The 17,125-nt window shown below is 44.4% G+C and overlaps 3 protein-coding genes across 3 annotated transcripts; 1 reads left to right on the forward strand and 2 right to left on the reverse strand.

Moving 5' to 3' along the window:
* The first annotated feature begins 519 nt into the window (after positions 1-519).
* LOC142217568 (zinc-binding protein A33-like) lies at positions 520-5,115 on the forward strand. The gene is made up of 6 exons (XM_075285860.1): positions 520-1,368; positions 1,701-1,796; positions 2,338-2,571; positions 3,008-3,030; positions 3,110-3,240; positions 4,371-5,115. Exons 1-6 carry the CDS (start codon positions 1,018-1,020, stop codon positions 4,913-4,915), a joined length of 1,380 nt encoding a protein of 459 aa, XP_075141961.1. The 5' UTR covers positions 520-1,017; the 3' UTR covers positions 4,916-5,115.
* A 556-nt stretch (positions 5,116-5,671) lies between these two features.
* Positions 5,672-11,262, reverse strand: LOC142217168 (microfibril-associated glycoprotein 4-like). Its single transcript, XM_075285359.1, has 7 exons — positions 11,087-11,262; positions 10,471-10,501; positions 9,266-9,332; positions 7,659-7,819; positions 7,499-7,595; positions 6,838-7,020; positions 5,672-5,925 (listed from the first exon to the last, which is right to left on the reverse strand). The coding sequence occupies exons 1-7, from the start codon at positions 11,260-11,262 to the stop codon at positions 5,672-5,674; spliced, it is 969 nt and encodes a 322-aa protein (XP_075141460.1).
* Positions 11,262-15,132, reverse strand: LOC142217169 (microfibril-associated glycoprotein 4-like). Its single transcript, XM_075285360.1, has 6 exons — positions 15,127-15,132; positions 13,581-13,653; positions 12,573-12,730; positions 12,250-12,346; positions 11,959-12,153; positions 11,262-11,527 (listed from the first exon to the last, which is right to left on the reverse strand). Exons 1-6 carry the CDS (start codon positions 15,130-15,132, stop codon positions 11,262-11,264), a joined length of 795 nt encoding a protein of 264 aa, XP_075141461.1.
* Positions 15,133-17,125: the final 1,993 nt, after the last annotated feature.

A 17,125-nucleotide genomic window follows, 5' to 3' on the forward strand; every position in this document is an offset into this window, starting at 1 on the left:
GTTTGTGAAAATGTTGCAGGTGGATTTGGATGTGATCGTCTTTCATTCCCACCTTCATCTCAGTTATTAAACACATGTACTGATGACACAAGAGCGACCTGTGATGAGAGGTGTAAGGCATGAATACCCATTTGATCATTTTGGCCCTATGGGTGCTCTGATAAATGATGTAGATTTGGTGGCAGTCTTATTGGCTCTATCATTTGCTCTAGTCTCCCACATCTAGCTTTGTTCCCGCACTGTATTCTGTTCCTCATGTATCTCCCTCCTTTTTCTGCTGTCCTCAGATGTTAATATTCAGCCCCCAGATTTTCCCATTACACTCTGTTCATCGCAGCCCTCCCTGCCCCTGATCTCCCCTCCTTCTGCCCATGTTCTCCCCTCCTCCCATTCTCCCTAGCTCTATGATCCTTCCAGCAGCTCTGGTCCAATCATCCTTTCATGAAATCCCCCGGTACCCTCCCCCCTTGTTTTACGCTGCAGCTCCCCTCCCCTCTCTTCCTCCTCCCTCCCTAAACACAGCATTAACCCCTTATACTTCTGGAGGCTGAGTGACACAATGTAACCGCGCAATGTCCACTGTTTAGCAAATGACAATTCATTTGATCAGGATGAGAAGCTGGTGAAGCCTGGACAGTCTGCTTTTTAGTACCACTGCCTCTGCTGTTCCGTGCCTTGTCCCCACCTTTGCTTTGTTTCCATCTCCCCCTCCTTCTCTCACACCCTCCCTTATCTCCCCCTCCCTCATTCCCCCTGTTTTTCTATAGGCCCCCCCTCCCTACCTCCTCTTTTCCCCCTCCCCCTTTCCTCCTCCCTCCTGTAGCTCAGACGCATGAGGCAGGGAGGAAATAGGGGCGAGAGGGACACCCAGGAAGAGAATAGGGGTCAGAGGGAGAGACAGATACGGTCAGGGCCAAAGGGAGTATCTGAGAGATAGAGGGGTTAGGGGTAAGAGGGATACAGAGAGGAGAGACATTCCTGGGGGAGTATATAGAAAAAGCAGACTTTACCTTAGCTATGGCCACCACTCCTACCCCATTACCCCTACTACCATCGCTGAGCTGCGCCGTGTGCCGCGATGTGCCAAGGGAACCTGTCACCATGTCCTGCGGGCACTGTCTTTGCCGGGGATGTCTAGAGCGGTCATGGAGGGGCCAAGAGGCCTATCCAACCTGCCCCAAATGTCGTCCTACCCCAGTTCAAACCCCAGATGGGGTACAGAGAGGTTTGTGTGCAGAGCATGGCGAGAAGGTGCAACTGTATTCCACCCAGGATGGAAGACTACTGTGCGCCCGCTGCCGGGGGGCTGCAGAACCACAACCACCTCACGCTCTGATCCCCATTCAAGAGGCTGTAGGAGGCTACAAGGTGAGCATAATCTCTGGGAACTTTTACCGTAACCTGTAGGTACTGAGCCTGGCACACCGGGGAGGTGGTAGTTAAAACGGGGTCCCAGCACACAGCCACAATCGGGAATGCACCCAGAATATAGTAACAATCAAGATGGTGCCTAGTGTACAGCCATAGTCACAATGGTTCTCAGACTGCAGTCACTTGGCACACAGCCACAATCAGGATGACACGCAGCACAAAGCCACAACCATTATGGCATCCATCAGAGAGCCACAGTCAGGGTTGTACTCAACATACGACCACAGTCAGCATGGCACACAGGTTGTTCATCTTATTTTCTTTTCCAGGATGAGCTGATGTCGGCAATGGCACCGTTAGAGGCACGGTTGAAGGAGCTGCAGCAGATGCAATGCGCCCAGGAGCAGATGATCGCACAGCACAGGGTATGAACATGTATGAATGCCAGGACACATCTCCAAGGTACCCTCTCAGAAATGGGTGTGCAACCATGGAGAACAGAATCATAACATATATTGGCTCCTCAACCATGGTATGCATTGGTGGAAACTCCACAGAATGCCCTTCCTCCAGAACGCAAGAGAAGGTAGAATTGGTCCATAGTTCACACCTACAAGGAAAATGGAGGAAGCTGTATTGTAGTTATGAAGCCCCGGGAGGGTTTCCCAATTTCAATTTCTGGAGTCTCCTCTTGTCTAAACTCTAGTAAAGCTGAGAGCTGCACTTGAAAAATATTCAAGAGTTGTGGCTTCAAGGGGACTCTCCTGACCCTTTATAGATGGTATTTCCCCTGGCATTTCTTATCTCCCAGGGAACAAATAATCAGGCATCGCTAATCTAGAAGTAGATTGACCTAAGCATCCATAATGGCTTTCACCCAACTTTCCTAGAAAGAGATACAGCTAAGTACTGTCTACGCGTAATTTGTCAGGCCTGTGATTTTTGACTTTCCTTGTGTTCCTGCAGGGGAACCTCCTGAGCACCAAGCACCATGTAAGCCTGGAGTTTGAGAAGCTGCACCAGTACCTGCGGGAGCGGGAGGAGAGGCTGCTGAGGGAGCTACAGCAGGAGGGAGACCTCATCTTGTCCGAGATGGAGGAAAGTCTCAACAAGATCAAGCAGAACTGCCAGGGCATCCTCCAGACCATCAGTAGCACCCAGCCACGGCTATATGAGCAGGACCCTGTCACCTTCCTCACAGTGAGTGCTCCCCAGAATATAGACAAGGGTCCCCCTAGAATTGACTCACCTTTCGATACTGACAGATGGCATAGATGTTCACTGAATACAGCGGACACAGTGCTATGTTGGCAGTCAGTCAGGGGAGCTCCTAACAGATGGACCCCTGAGAGTTGGCGGACATCAGCGAAGATGAGCAGCAGCAGAAATCTCTGTCCTGTCCTCATGGTTTGGTACAATGGTATATGTGGCGGTCATTGCATGATGTTATACCTGTGACATGCCATGTGTTCCAGTTTCTCCTCCTTAGTATTTGGCTTTAAACTCAAAGGCTCTTGCAGGAGCACAACCCCCAGCATGTCCTGCTGCCCACATGCTGGGGTGTGTAATTCTGGCAGGGTCTGTGGGTATTGGATGTGTCCTGTGCTGCAGTCTGACATCTGTTCTTCTCTTGTAGGATATAAAGTCGTGTATGGACATGTGAGTATCTGCTCTCGTTGCTGTCACTGTCTCCTGTGCCTGTATTGCACTCCCTTCTGACTTCTCTCTCTGTTATCAGCTGTTACGGGGGCTACAGAGATGGTTTTCCTGCGCAGAATGTGGTGACTCCTAGGGACTTTGGATATGGAGGCGTAAAGGATCTGATCCAGTACACGGCCTGGAAGGATATGAAGTCTTACATCAGTCCTGGTGAGTAAACAGCTGGAACAATGGCGCCAACCACCCCTTATATCATCAGCACAGTATTGCAGTATAATGCCCCAATACTACGTATCAGTGCGTGGTGCCCCCTCACACCATCATCTGCTTGTGTGTGTAGATCTTACTTCCCAACTCTCCCAGAATGTCCAGGACACTCCCAATAAGAAGGGGGACCTACTGGACTCCTGGAAGAGTGGGCACATGTCTTGGGCCTGGCAAAATGCTTCTGTATCCACTGGGCTCTTATTGTACAGATGACATTGGTACATTATGTGGTGGTCACATCCCCCAAAAATGGAAGTGGTCAGCACATTGCTTGTCATAGAAAAGGGGGCTGTGACCTCACCCAAAGTTTTAAGCAATATGTTCTGTGCACTGTTATCTTGCACCTTCTTTGCTAAATTTGGCAAGTATGGTATATACAGACTGCTGCCCCAAGATTATATACAGGAGGCCCCCAAACATGTAGGTGTGTACCACCCTTGACACCACCAGCATGTGTGTATATACAGACTGCTGACCCAAAACTATACGAAGGGTTCCCCCAAACATGTAGGCATGTACCACCCTTCACACCACCAATATGTGTATGTATATACAGAAGGCTTCCCCAAAACTGTATACATGGCGCCCTCAAATATATAGGCGTGTACCACCTTTCACACCATATAGAGGCTACTCTAACCCCACCATGGGTGATTAGTTTAGGACCTTATAGTGCACATACTACTACCTCCTTATAACTATTCCTCGCACAGGAATTGGTGCATTGCCAAAGCAGTAATACTATCCACATTACACTGCCTGTATCATGGATCTGCCCCCATAGTGGTGCTATTACTAACGAAATATATGCAAAACTTTATATTATATGACACCACAATGGCGAGAGCTATCACTGCTAGTTGAAAAATGCATGTTGTGTTTGGCAATGGAAAATTCTGGGAGGGGGACATAAAGCCTCTGCCTGTCCCTACCTTGAGCCCCCTCCAGTCAGCGTAGATTTCTGGTCACGGTGTTATTCTAGAGGCATGGACTCTGTGTAAGGGACAATACTGGGTCCACATAAGATAAGAGTCTTTTAAGCCACCATCACTAATGTCTTCCATATTTTCCAGCCTTGCCGAATATAATCATGGACCCCAGCACAGCCCACCTGAACCTGGTGCTCTCCGATGACTTGACCAGCGTCCGATATAGCGACACCAAACAGTCCTTGCCTGAAAACCCGCGTCGCTTTGACTACTGCTGCTGTGTCCTGGGCACAGAGGGCTTCACCTCTGGTCGCCATTACTGGGCAGTTGATGTTGGCAACAAAACCAAGTGGAATCTGGGCGTGGCCAAAGAGTCGGTGAACCGGAGGGGTGGCATTACCCTGTCCCCGGAGAATGGCTTCTGGATTCTATGGTTGAGGAATGGCCATGAATTCAAAGCTCTGGACGTCCCGTATCGGACCCTCACCTTAAGAAGCAAACCGCAGAGGGTAGGGATTTACCTCGACTATGAGGGGGGGCAACTTTCCTTTTACAACGCAGATGACATGTCCCACATCTATACCTTTGTCACTTCCTTTTCTGAGACCATTTACCCATATTTCTGCCCCTGTCTCAACGACTCGGGGAAGAATGGGGGGCCACTCAAGGTGCTTCATCATGTACCGTGAAGAAGCGGCACCCGGGCTTATTCCACTGCAGTAGACCACTATTGTTTCATGTCTTAGATGATGTTGGTAACACATTGGCACACAAATGTGCCAGGCTGTACCCTCTATTCCATGTTCAGTTACTGCTTAGAAAAGATGAAAGGAATTTACTCCATGTCATTACCCTACGATCTCAATAAATGTAACCGGATTAAATAAGAAATCGATTGATATTGATGAAGTCTCTTTTATGGGTAACAGATGTTGTTTGGGGGGGGGGGGGGGGGGTGTACCAACTTTCTACATATCCTGGATAACAGATATAAGCAGAGCTATTCCGTCTGATGTCTCTAGTGTGTGAAAGTGTCAGTTTTTACTGCAGAACTGGGATTCTGTTCATAACAATAGTGAAGTGTTGCACAGCTGAGGATGATGGGATACCTGATAAGAAAGAAAGTTAAAAGATAAGTAGAAAGATAAAAAAAAAATAAGGTCATGTGACAGGAAGAAAAACGATCAGAAAGGAAGTTATTTGGAGCAACTACAAAAAATTTTAACTAGAAAACCATCCCCCAATGTTCATGCAGGTTCGTAATTATGTTATAAGTGTCTCTTAAAACACCAACTTGCTACCTGGACCCTCACCGCTGATTCCGGGGGTCTTCTGATTTATGATCCCACATAACACATACATTCATTTGACAGCAAATGTATTTTATTGCGCATACATGGTATCTGCCTATATTTGGCAAGGTATATAGAGACCATATGGGTGAATCATGCTGGGATTCTCCTTATCTTCATCTGACTTCCCTGGAGCGTCTCTGGGAAATCCACCCAAGTTGTCCAGGAAAATGCGGGGTGCGTGGAGTCGATTGTGTTGTAGCGAGCGTTCAGGCTGGCCTCAGCGCAGCCCTCAGAGTTGTACCAGAACCCTCCCCCATAATACTCGGCACAGTTCAGGATATGTTCATCTTGGTCCTTATCATAGGTGGAGAACATGTGTCCATTGTGGAGGCTCAAGGCGTCCCCTGTGTAGTAAGCAGAAGACAATTGACTGGAGAAATAGAAGAATATTCCCAGATTCATGATTCATGATAACATGGGTTATGGGCCCTTTAAAGGAGTTTTTAGTGGAGACCATTATGAGAAAACATTTTGTTGTATAAAGACAATGCTTTTTTCCATCTCAAAAAATCCCTTTAATCTTAGGATTAGAGATGAGCGAGTAGTGCTCGATCGAGTAGGTATTCGATCGAATACTACAGTATTCGAAATACTCGTACTCGATCGAGTACCACTCGCTGTTCGAATGTAAAAGTTTGATGCAGAACCAGCATTGATTGGCTGAATGCTATACAGTCAGCCAATCAACGCTGGTTCTTCTCTTACCTTTAGAAGTCTTCTGCAGCTTCCCCGCTGCGTCTTCCGGCTCTTCATTCACTCTGCCAGGCATCGGGCCTGGGCAGAGCCAACTGCGGATGTCCACTTGTAGTGCCCGATGCCTGGCAGAGTGAATGAAGAGCCGGAAGACGCCGCGGGGAAGCTGCAAGGAGAAGACTTCTCGGAGGATCCAGCCCGACCCTCACTCGTGGACTTGGTAAGTATAATTTGATCGAACATTACCTACCCCTGAAACGAGCATTTTCCCCCCATAGAGTATTATAGGGTTCGATATTCGATTCGAGTAGTCGAATATTGAGGGGCTACTGGAAACGAATATCGAACCTCGAACATTTTACTGTTCGCTCATCTCTAGTTAGGATGACTGTGCTCATCCAGGTTGTGTCTCTCGGCAACCTCTCCAGCCAGCTCCGGACATAAGATAAAGTAAAATAAAGCTAGGAAAAAAAACTCCTGGAAAATATTCTGCCCCCAAGTCAAATGCCATTAAACACCAAGAAAATATTCAGTAAAATTGCAGCTCTAAGTCTAGGCCTTACCTGCCCCTTCATCTTTAAATGCCCCGATATGCAGTCGATATCCATCACTGTTGGGGTTCAGGGCATGTCGAGACAGACTGAAGTTCATATATTGGGCTGAAACCCTGTTTCCATTCCGATCCTCTAGCTCCAACCTGAGCTCGTATTCGCCCCTCATTGTCAGACGATAAATGTTCTGCAGCCCTGGTACCAAAAGGAGGGACATGAATATACCAATGTCTAGCAACAAGCATGGCCCCAAATATTTATCCTGTAGCTAGTTTCTCATGTCTTCTTCAATTGTATTATTGCCAGATGTTCTGGTCCAACTATGAGTATAAGATGTGGATTAACCGGATTTCTAAGTCTATTGGTTTGGGTCCTTTGACACATGGTTGGGCTGGGACATCCATAATATCAGTTTGGTGAAGCTAGCCTACAGGATAGGCTAAAGCCTGACCACCACCTTATCTTGGCCTCCTATTAGAGACATATTTTAAAGGATACCTCCGCCCACACCATTAAACTGTTCACATAGTCCATTTTGAGGACCCTGCATACAGTAGGACATACATCATCTACTTACTTCCCCAAAATAGAACTTTTATAGCCCAAAATGTGTCTATTGAGCCTAAGTTTGAAGTCCACTTATGAACTATTCAAGGACAGATGATTTTTTTACCCAGCCAGTATTCTCCATCTGCGTTTCCGAACCCACTGACGTAATTCTGCCAGGACTGGTTGAAATTCAAGGAGCCGTCCAGTCGCCTCTGAAACACCTGTCAGAAGAGAGGATTAGTACATAGTGATATAACCAGCCCATATCTCACCATCCGACTCACCGTCCAGACCTTCCCACCAGTTGTCATATCACAGTATACAGGTAGGGGGCGCTGCAGTCCTTGAGGATATATGGTATATACACCGCTTAAGGTTTGACCTATGTCCCAAACATCCTGGCAGTCTACAGGAAAGTGTTCCACCTCAGACTTGTGCTGCGGAGCTGCGGAGAAAAGGAAGAATGAACGCTGAGGATGTACATAGAGTTGGAAATGAATGAGTTAATACATTAATTTGTATACATCCCAATGAAAGTGGGACACAGCACTGGAACACACATGAGAGGGGGCACAAACTTAACGCAAAACTTGGTAACTGGAGAGCGGCATCGCTACTATCCCTATGTATGACTGTATTAGGTGTATGTTTATATACATATAGTGAGCGTGCCTTTATAAATGTAGGAATCCATGTGTGTATGCATAAAGTGTATGTGTGTATATACATATAGTGAGCGTGGTCATATATACTGTATGTGGTGACTAGTGAACATCCGTGTGTATATGTGTATACATGTAATGAGCTTGCCTATATGTGTGTGAAGGAATGTAGTGATTAGAGTTGAGCGATCGGGTTCGGAAAAGATCGGATACCGATCGGCGATCGAGCAAATTTCACGATTGCAATCAGGATCGGCTGGAAAATGATCGGAAATCGGATTTTGAAATCTCAAGATCGTCTCAACTCTAAAAGTGACTTTTCCCATAGAGAAGCATTGACGAGGCTTGAGCAATCGGGAAAGATCGTATCCCGATCGGCGATCGAGCAAATTTCACGATCGGGATCGGCTGGAAAATGATTGGAAATCAGATTTTAAAATCGATCCAGAAATATCAAGATCGGGTCACTCCTAAGGGCCAGTTCACACGGAGTTAACGCGCGCACATTCTGGCACGTATACACGTGTCAGAGTGTGAGCGCTTAAAATAGATCACATTCATTTCAACGGGTCGTTACGGCTGCAAAATTACACGCGTTATACGCCCGTAACGACCCATTGAAATGAATATGATCTGTTTTGAGCGCTCACATTCTGACACGTGTATGTCACTATTAGGGCCAGTTCACACGGAGTTAACGAGCGCGCATTCTGGCATGTGTATACGTGCCAGAATGCGCGCGCGTTAACTCCGTGTGAACTGGCCCTAATAGTGATCATACATACATATACAGTGACTGTGCATGTCTATATGTGAATCTATAAAAGTGTGTCCATGAGTATACGGCAATGTATGTGTTTGAGTATATACACGTAGTGAGTGTTTGTATATTTGTTCAATAACTATGGGTATATGTCTGGTGTGTACATATGTACTAAATTTCATGATATGTTATGGACACCATAGAGGGTGCCATCTGTCCTCTCTATGGTTATCTTTGGGCGCTGTATGGCAGTATTGTTTGGACACTATATGGCATTATTAATTCAGCCCTGTTTGGTGCCATTATCTCTGCACTGGACATTATATACTGGACATTATATATCGTGCTATTAATATTTACTGCCTTTGTCTTTCCATTTCATTTCTACCAAAATATATTATCAGACGCAGGTAGCACGGATAGATCTGTGCGGCCTAGATCCCCACTTGTGGCTAAGGTGACTTACCTGATACATTATAGTTCCCGCTGCTGGTGACTTGTTGGATACACCCCAACACAAGTAATGTGAATATCTAAGAGACAATGAGAAAGCGGTTGAGGTAGATGTCTACAACAACGTCACCAAACACTATGGAGCATATCAATGATCCTCAATTGTAGGCCTGGGTACAAAATTACCAGTCTGAGTTGTCCAGGTTGTGGTGGCCATTTATGGACATGACAGCAAAGAAGTAGAAAAGGAAAAATATCACCTTTGACCTTTGGTATTCGCAAATACACTTTTTAGAAAACAGACCAGTGGACCCTTATCCTTCTCTTCTATTCCAGCATGTATGGAATAGGGGAAGATCTACGGGGGTTTGACCACTTGGGCCAAATGTTAGGATAAAGACTCCAGACCCATCCCTCTCAGCAACCAAAGAAGCTCCATACGTCTCAATAGAAGGTACAGGAATTGTGAGAGTGTTTGACAATTTTGGTGGGAGCTCAAAGAAAAGATATAAGTGTTAATGGTTGGAGTTTCCCTTTTACTTTCCTCCTGAAGCACAAAAAGATCAAAATGACTCTTTATCTTCTTCTGGACATACAGAATTATGAGAAGATTCTGATCGATGGAGGCATCAACCATAGTGGAAGGAGACAGATGAAAGGAACACAAGGGATTGTCCTACTCTTCAGAAAAGCCTCAGAATAAGAAACGAAGGACCAGCTCTGGTCTAAAATGTTCAGATGCCATTTGCACCCAGTGGTTATTGGCTTGACCCAGTGGGTTGCTCTTGGGAGCAAATAGAAATAAAACCCTATTGGATCTGTGCGGCTTCTATCTTTTCATCAAAGAAAAGCTTGAAGACCCAAAGAGAAGATGGGATAAACAATTTTCAACATGAAGAACCACAATGTTCTAGAAACACCTCCTGAATATGATCAGAGAACAAAGCAAGGGTGATGTCTTACCTTCATGGTAGAAAGTCTGTCTCTAGGATCCATATAGAACCAATCTATATAACATTGTGAGATAGCGACTATATATAGACCCCAGGCACCAGAGGAACAACACTGAGGGTTGGGTCTTCTGGGGAAAACCAGCCATGGTGTGGTTTTATCAGACCAGGCTGTCCATTGTACTCCAGAATTGCTGAGGTTGTAAGAAATATCTGAGTAATAATGTTCTTCTCCTTAGAAGTCCATCAATGAAGGATTAAAGAATACCTGACAAAGATGCGTATTAGGGTCCTTCCATCTACAGACAAGACAAGACAGTGAATAAACCCATGGGATGAAGACATCTAGAGCTGCCCTCTCTGTCCATGGACCTGCGGGTCTATCTCCCTTAAATACCAGACTACATTGTTTGCTTGGACATCTCCTGCAGTAGTGAGGAAATTCTGAAAATCTGACAAAATGTTTTATTCATCTTTATAATCGACACGTACAAAACTTTATTTACACATCACACAGTGAGGCCCTTTTAACAAAGGCAGCTTCTTATAAGTAATCCACAATTGTAAAGTTCATTGTCAGATACGTTTTGTGTCACTTATTGTTTCTCCTAAGGTTCCTCTTTTAGAATTTTATGGTTCTAAGAATCTGACTGAAAGTCTTTGTTGTACAACAAAAAGTCTCGGAACTTATTTATTACATCACGTTCCTCTACTATCGTGAAGTTTAAGGGAATTCCACTGAAATGTTATGTAATATAACAAATGAGATTGTTCTACACTCTTAGTACTTGTATGTCCACATCATAAATATATCAAATCCAAATACACACAAATCAGAGAATTAATGCTGATATGAGGAGATTGACCAGACAAGGTTCCTTCACCCAAGCCTTGCCCAAGAACATAACACTTCCATAAATGTGAAGGTAATGATGAACTGAATTCTCTGCTCTGTGAAGTCTTTGTGACTCTCATGATGACCAGTCATGGATGTTGTGTGGTCCATGACTTCATGAAGATGTAGATGGTGGTTGTTCTTCATCCAAACCTCACGAGACATTAATTATTTGTATTCATTTTATTTACGGCGATCTTCATCTCAGATGCCTTCAGGGAGTAGTGTTGTCCCTTCCATGCTGCCCAAGTTAAGCCCTTTGCATACTCTTCGGTTTGTCCCTTTAGGTATAGACCATTTAGGTTGGCGCTGTGACAGTCTTTGTACCATGACGCTCCTTGAAAAATGACCGCACAGTTACCTGCAATTGTGTCTCTGTCATTATCGTGAGTGGAAAACTTCATCTCCTGCTGAGTTCTCAGGGAATCTCCTATTCATAATAGACAAGAAAGTTAAGAATATTTAACTATTTACAGTGTCTATGATCGCGTCTTAACCCAGACTGGAGCTTGATCCACCAGTGGTTTGTGAGCCACATAGTGCACTTTATGTGCCAGATTTGTCTCTTTCTACAAGACCATGGTCACTTCTTTGGAAGCATCTTGACACCAGTGGAGGCCCCAATTGCAAACACTGAAGTAACATATTATGATCTACATGGTGGGTTTATATAATGAATATATCAAGGTGGCCTTAAAGGATGGGAAGTCATGGGAATAAAGTGGTTAATAAAGCAAGGGCAGCAGGATATTTTCATTTATAGATAATGAAGTAGCTGGCAAGTAGAGGTAAAGACTTTATTTCTGGCAGTACCAAAATCAGTAATCCCAAGTACCCTGAAAACGTGGGTAGGTCACTTACCCATAGGTTTGTTGGAGTCACCCTCTTGAAATGCACCAATATAGAGCTTGTACCCATCCTCTTCTGGGTCAATGGCAAATGCTGATAAAGAGAAGGAGTCATATGTCCCATGCCGAGAATTATCCTCAAAATCCACTAGGTCGATCCGAAGGCTATATGACCTCTTCTGGGTTAGGAGGTGAATATACTTTAGACCTGAAGATGACAGGCAGGAGTGCTGGGGCTGTTTTCTGCGGTCAATTTATTCATTAGAGAATTATATGGAGTGTATATAATGAAGCAGATTCTTACCCAACCAGTATTCTCCACTCGCTGTCCCAAACCCATTCTTGTATTCTTTCCAGCCACGGTAGAAGTTCACACTGCCATCAAACCTCTTCTGAAACACCTGGAGAGAAAGAGTTGACCAGTGAGGGGCTTTCAGGAGTATGGAAGAGTTAGGGATGGATGTAATGGTCAAAGAACTGTTAAGGATAAAAGAAGATGGAGGAGAAGAAGGAGAAGAAGAAGGAGACTACTGGTAAAGGCAATGTATTGGATTGTATTTCCTTTTTTGTAGAATTTGTCTTCTACTCATTGAACTGATTTTATCGAAAGTCACTGCAAGTACTCACTGTCCAAGGTCCACCACTACTGGTCATATCACAATACACAGGTACTGGAGGAGAAGTCACACCGCCAGGATATATCAGGTACACACCGTTCGAGGTCAGACCCTGGGCAGACACATCTGAACAGTCATGGGGATGGCAGGTATCTTTGCAGCTAGTAACTAAGAGTAGAGGACACAGGAGAAGGTCAGGTAACTCATTAGGTTGGTTGGATCTGGAGATGATATAGTTCTCCTTCTATGGAAATGTCCTTATTAGAGATGAGCGAACACTAAAATGTCCGAGGTTCGAAATCTGATTCGAACAGCCGCACACTGTTCGGCTGTTCGAACGGATTTCGAACCCCATTATAGTCTATGGGGGGAAATGCTCGTTTCAGGGGTACGCAAAATTCGATATAATTATACTTACCAAGGCCACGAGTGATGGTCGGGCTGGATTCCCCTTGAAGTCTTTTCCCGGCGCAGCATCTTCCGGCTGGAATTCACTCTGCCTAGGTATCGGGGCCTAGGCAGAGCCGACTGCACATGCGCAGGGGGGATGCTGCACCAAGAAGACTTCTAAAGGTAAGAGAAGAACCGGCGTTGATTGACAGAATGTATAGCATTCTGCCAATCAACGCTGGTTCTGCATCGAACCTTAAACTTCGAACAGCTAGTAGTGTTCGATCGAGTACGAGTATTTCGAATACCGTAGTATTCGATCGAACACCTACTTGATCGAACACTACTCGCTCATCTCTAGTCCTTATTATTCCACCTCTGTTGCCTTTCTGGCTCTTCCATGAGAGCTACTAGAGATCCACAATAATCACTCAAGGGTTATACCAAGTCTAGGCTCAAATACATGTATGTAAATGAGAGGTTGTCACAGCCCCTCCCTTATTACTTGACAAATACTAATATAAATGGATTTTTACCTCCAAATTGTTCATCTAGACATGGATGGAGATCATGTAATAAAGTCAACGTATTGTCAGCCGTGTAACCAGAGGATTCACCATATACTCACTATAAGCCTGGTTCAGTGGCGCAGAATGGCCACTCTGCAGAAGCAAGATGAGCGCGAAGTTCAGCAACAACTTCTGATTGGAGGAGAAGAATTATATATGTTTTACTATAGATAAGTATAAATGGCCATCGCATTATAGAGGTTTCTTCAGATCACAGACTATAATAGATGAGGGCCCAGGGGAACTGACAAAAATTAAAAAAAAAAAAAAAAAAAAACATTCATATTTACTTCCTGTTTCCTCAGGCCTCCTCGCAGTGTATGTCAGTCTCCTGCAACGTCATGTGCCCAGGGTCACCACTCAGCATGTCCACATCATCACTAAGCCTAATCACAGGCCTCAGTGGTGAACCCAGGCACATGACATCACAGATATCACATCAGCCGAAGTCACTAAGAAGGCAAAGACAAAGTATCGGAAACTGCAAGGAGGCCCAAAACACTAGGAGCCCTAAGAGTGTTCTACACTATGCTTTATAGATATTTTGCTAGGAGCCCTGACAGTGTTATACACTATGTTTTATAGATAGGTTCCTAGGAGCTCTGACAGTGTTATACACTATGTTTTATAGATAGGTTCCTAGGAGCCCTGACAGTATTCTACACTATGTATTATAGATAGGTTCCTAGGAGCCCTGACAGTGTTCTACACCATGTTTTATAGATATTTTGCTAGGGGTCCTAAGAGTGTTCTACACTATGTTTTATAGATAGGTTCCTAGGAGCCCTGACAGTGTTCTACACTATGTTTTATAGATAGGATCCTAGGATCCCTGACAATGTCATACACTATGTTTTATAGATAGGTTCCTAGGAGCCCTGACAGTGTTCTACACCATGTTTTATAGATATTTTGCTAGGGGTCCTAAGAGTGTTCTACACTATGTTTTATAGATAGGTTCCTAGGAGCCCTGACAGTGTTCTACACTATGTTTTATAGATAGGATCCTAGGATCCCTGACAGTGTCATACACCATGTTTTATAAATAGGTTCCTAGGAGCCCTGACAGTGTTCTACACTATGTTTTATAGATAGGTTCCTAGGAGCCCTAAGAGTATTCTACACTATGTTTTATAGATATTTTGCTAGGAGCCCTGAGTGTTCTACACTATGTTTTTGGCTGACGCCCCACGTTGCAAAAAACGCTGCATTTTACAGTACCTGCAAAGTGAATGGGATACCGGCTAAACCCATCCACATGTTGCAGAAAAAAATGATGTCAATTATACTTGCGGAAATACTGATGTGTTCCATATAGGTATAATAAGGGCAGAAAGTCCACAGAGAAAAACTTTGTGAAAACGAAGTGACAAACGCTGTGGAAAAAAACATGATGCATTTCCGCAACATTTTTTCTGCTGCGGGGCCTTAACCTTAAGCCATTTTAATATGTGGTCGTACCAAACTTTGAAAAAAATTTTTTGGAAACAAATTGTACCAAACTTCAACTCAAAACAAATCCTGAGAGGTTCTCCCATCTCTAGAACATTTTATTAGGGTGACATTATCATACCTGCACAACCCCCCATGGAGATCTGTTCTTACCTTCATGATGGCGAATCCCAGCAGATTGAGGAAGATGTTGAGGTCTCTGCTTTATAAAGGACAAGGTCACATGTCATCCCACACCTGTCACATACAATATTGACTCAACCTGGACTTCCCGGTAGGTCAAACCGGTAGCAGAGTTAATAAATTGTAGACTTGATGGGAAGTGATAGGATTGGTGGAGGGGGCTCTTCTAAATTTACAGGAATCATTTCACTTCTTTTTTCCAATGATTTGATGCTCCTGAATTGTCTAATTAGTCAATAACACATCCCCTCCTCGGTCACTTCATAACTGGGTGGACTTGTCAAGAAGTCCCCTCTTGCAGCCATATCCAGCTTTCCCAAGAACAGAGTTAGGAAAGCACTGAGTACAATATTTTACTACGTGACATAACAGTGGCTTACAGCATTTTCTATTTCTCTGTTTCTTGATAACATTGTCTTGACCATCCAATAATGATTCTGACATGGCTGCATTACCTTCTGGAAATACCAGAAGACAGGAGGCGCACATAGACTATAGCAAAGAGAGGAAAGACAAAGTGGCATCATAGAAAATGCCAACTTAGCTTTGAACTTGCAGAACACCAACTGAGCTCTGAACTTGCAGAACACCAACTGAGCTCTGAACTTGCAGAACACCAACTGAGCTCTGAACTTTATCTCAACAAAATGGATGAGGTACCTGAGGAATTTCCAGTTCTATAAGGCAGCACAACAAATGATTTACCTCTCACCATTGAATAGGAGACATTAGACAAATGTATTGTCCCTCATCTTTATTTGATAGAGAGAACATCTCCACTGCTTCACAGTGAGGACACCTGCTATCCTTGGTCAAAAAGAGCCCTTCATGTCTCCAGTAGAGGCTGAAATAAAGAGCTCCAGGGAAGGAATACTAGCGGTAGGAGTAACGTGAAGACACCAGTTCCATCTATGTATGTATAGAACCCTGTATGTGCATACTGTCTGATGAAGGGAACTGGGCCACAAGCATGTCCTGTTCACCTGTCACTATGTTATTGACTGGTACTTGTCATGTTTCTGGGAGTTACCACACGGCCAATAACAAGTACCATGCAAAAAGCGTTTCACTTTGTGAGGTGAAATCACCAGTTGCCTGGTCGGCTATGCAGCCGGAGCCACATCGTAACTGAACACCCACAAGCCGATTAAGAAGCTTGTGATGAAAATTGTCCAAGGGTTCACGAGGAGCAGCCATGAAGGCGTCCAGCGCTATAGATAACTCCAGCATGTGAACTCTGCTCTACGAGGCGGCTAGAATGGGTCACCAGAAAGGTCTTGGTTAGAAGCAATGTCAGACTTGATGGCATTACAACGTGTTTTGGTCCCAGTAATATCTGTAATATGTGCACCAAGTCTGAAAAGTCTTCCAGATCCTGGAATAAAATTTTTGTAGTTGGTTTTCTACACAATATAATAGTAGAAACTTCCTCTTCTGACAGATCTTTGCCGCAGAGAGTCATCCTACCAGCATCCAGGCCTTCTAGTGAAGATTGGTGATATGCGGGTGATACAACTTCCTCTATTGCAGAGATGTGGGGTTAAAGAAGCACTCTTGCTTTTTATATTTTTAGCTTGACCGGTGTGTATACCGTATCACTATTTATTGATGTGTGCCTAGACAGATTGCCATTGCTCATCTTACATCTTGGCGCCATCTTGGACTGTCTTTTAGCTTCTTATATGTAAATGGTCGATCCTATAGCAGCGTGGTTTTGGTCTAACTCACTGCTCATTTCTACTACAATTCCCAGAATGCCTTAGTTTTCGAGATAGGACTGTAAAACTGCTTAGAATGAGGCAATAAAGCAATTAACAGCCTCTTCGTCCCCCTCCCCTCACCATAGACTTCTTCTTCCATAGACTTCATGTGTGAGGCTAATGACGGTATGGATGCTATAGAACTAAACAGACTGAATGAAGGAGGAGAACAGTCTAATATATGGAGAAGGAAACACATTTCTTTAATA

This window comes from Leptodactylus fuscus, chromosome 8, assembly GCF_031893055.1.
Source record: "Leptodactylus fuscus isolate aLepFus1 chromosome 8, aLepFus1.hap2, whole genome shotgun sequence".
Taxonomy (NCBI): domain Eukaryota; kingdom Metazoa; phylum Chordata; class Amphibia; order Anura; family Leptodactylidae; genus Leptodactylus; species Leptodactylus fuscus.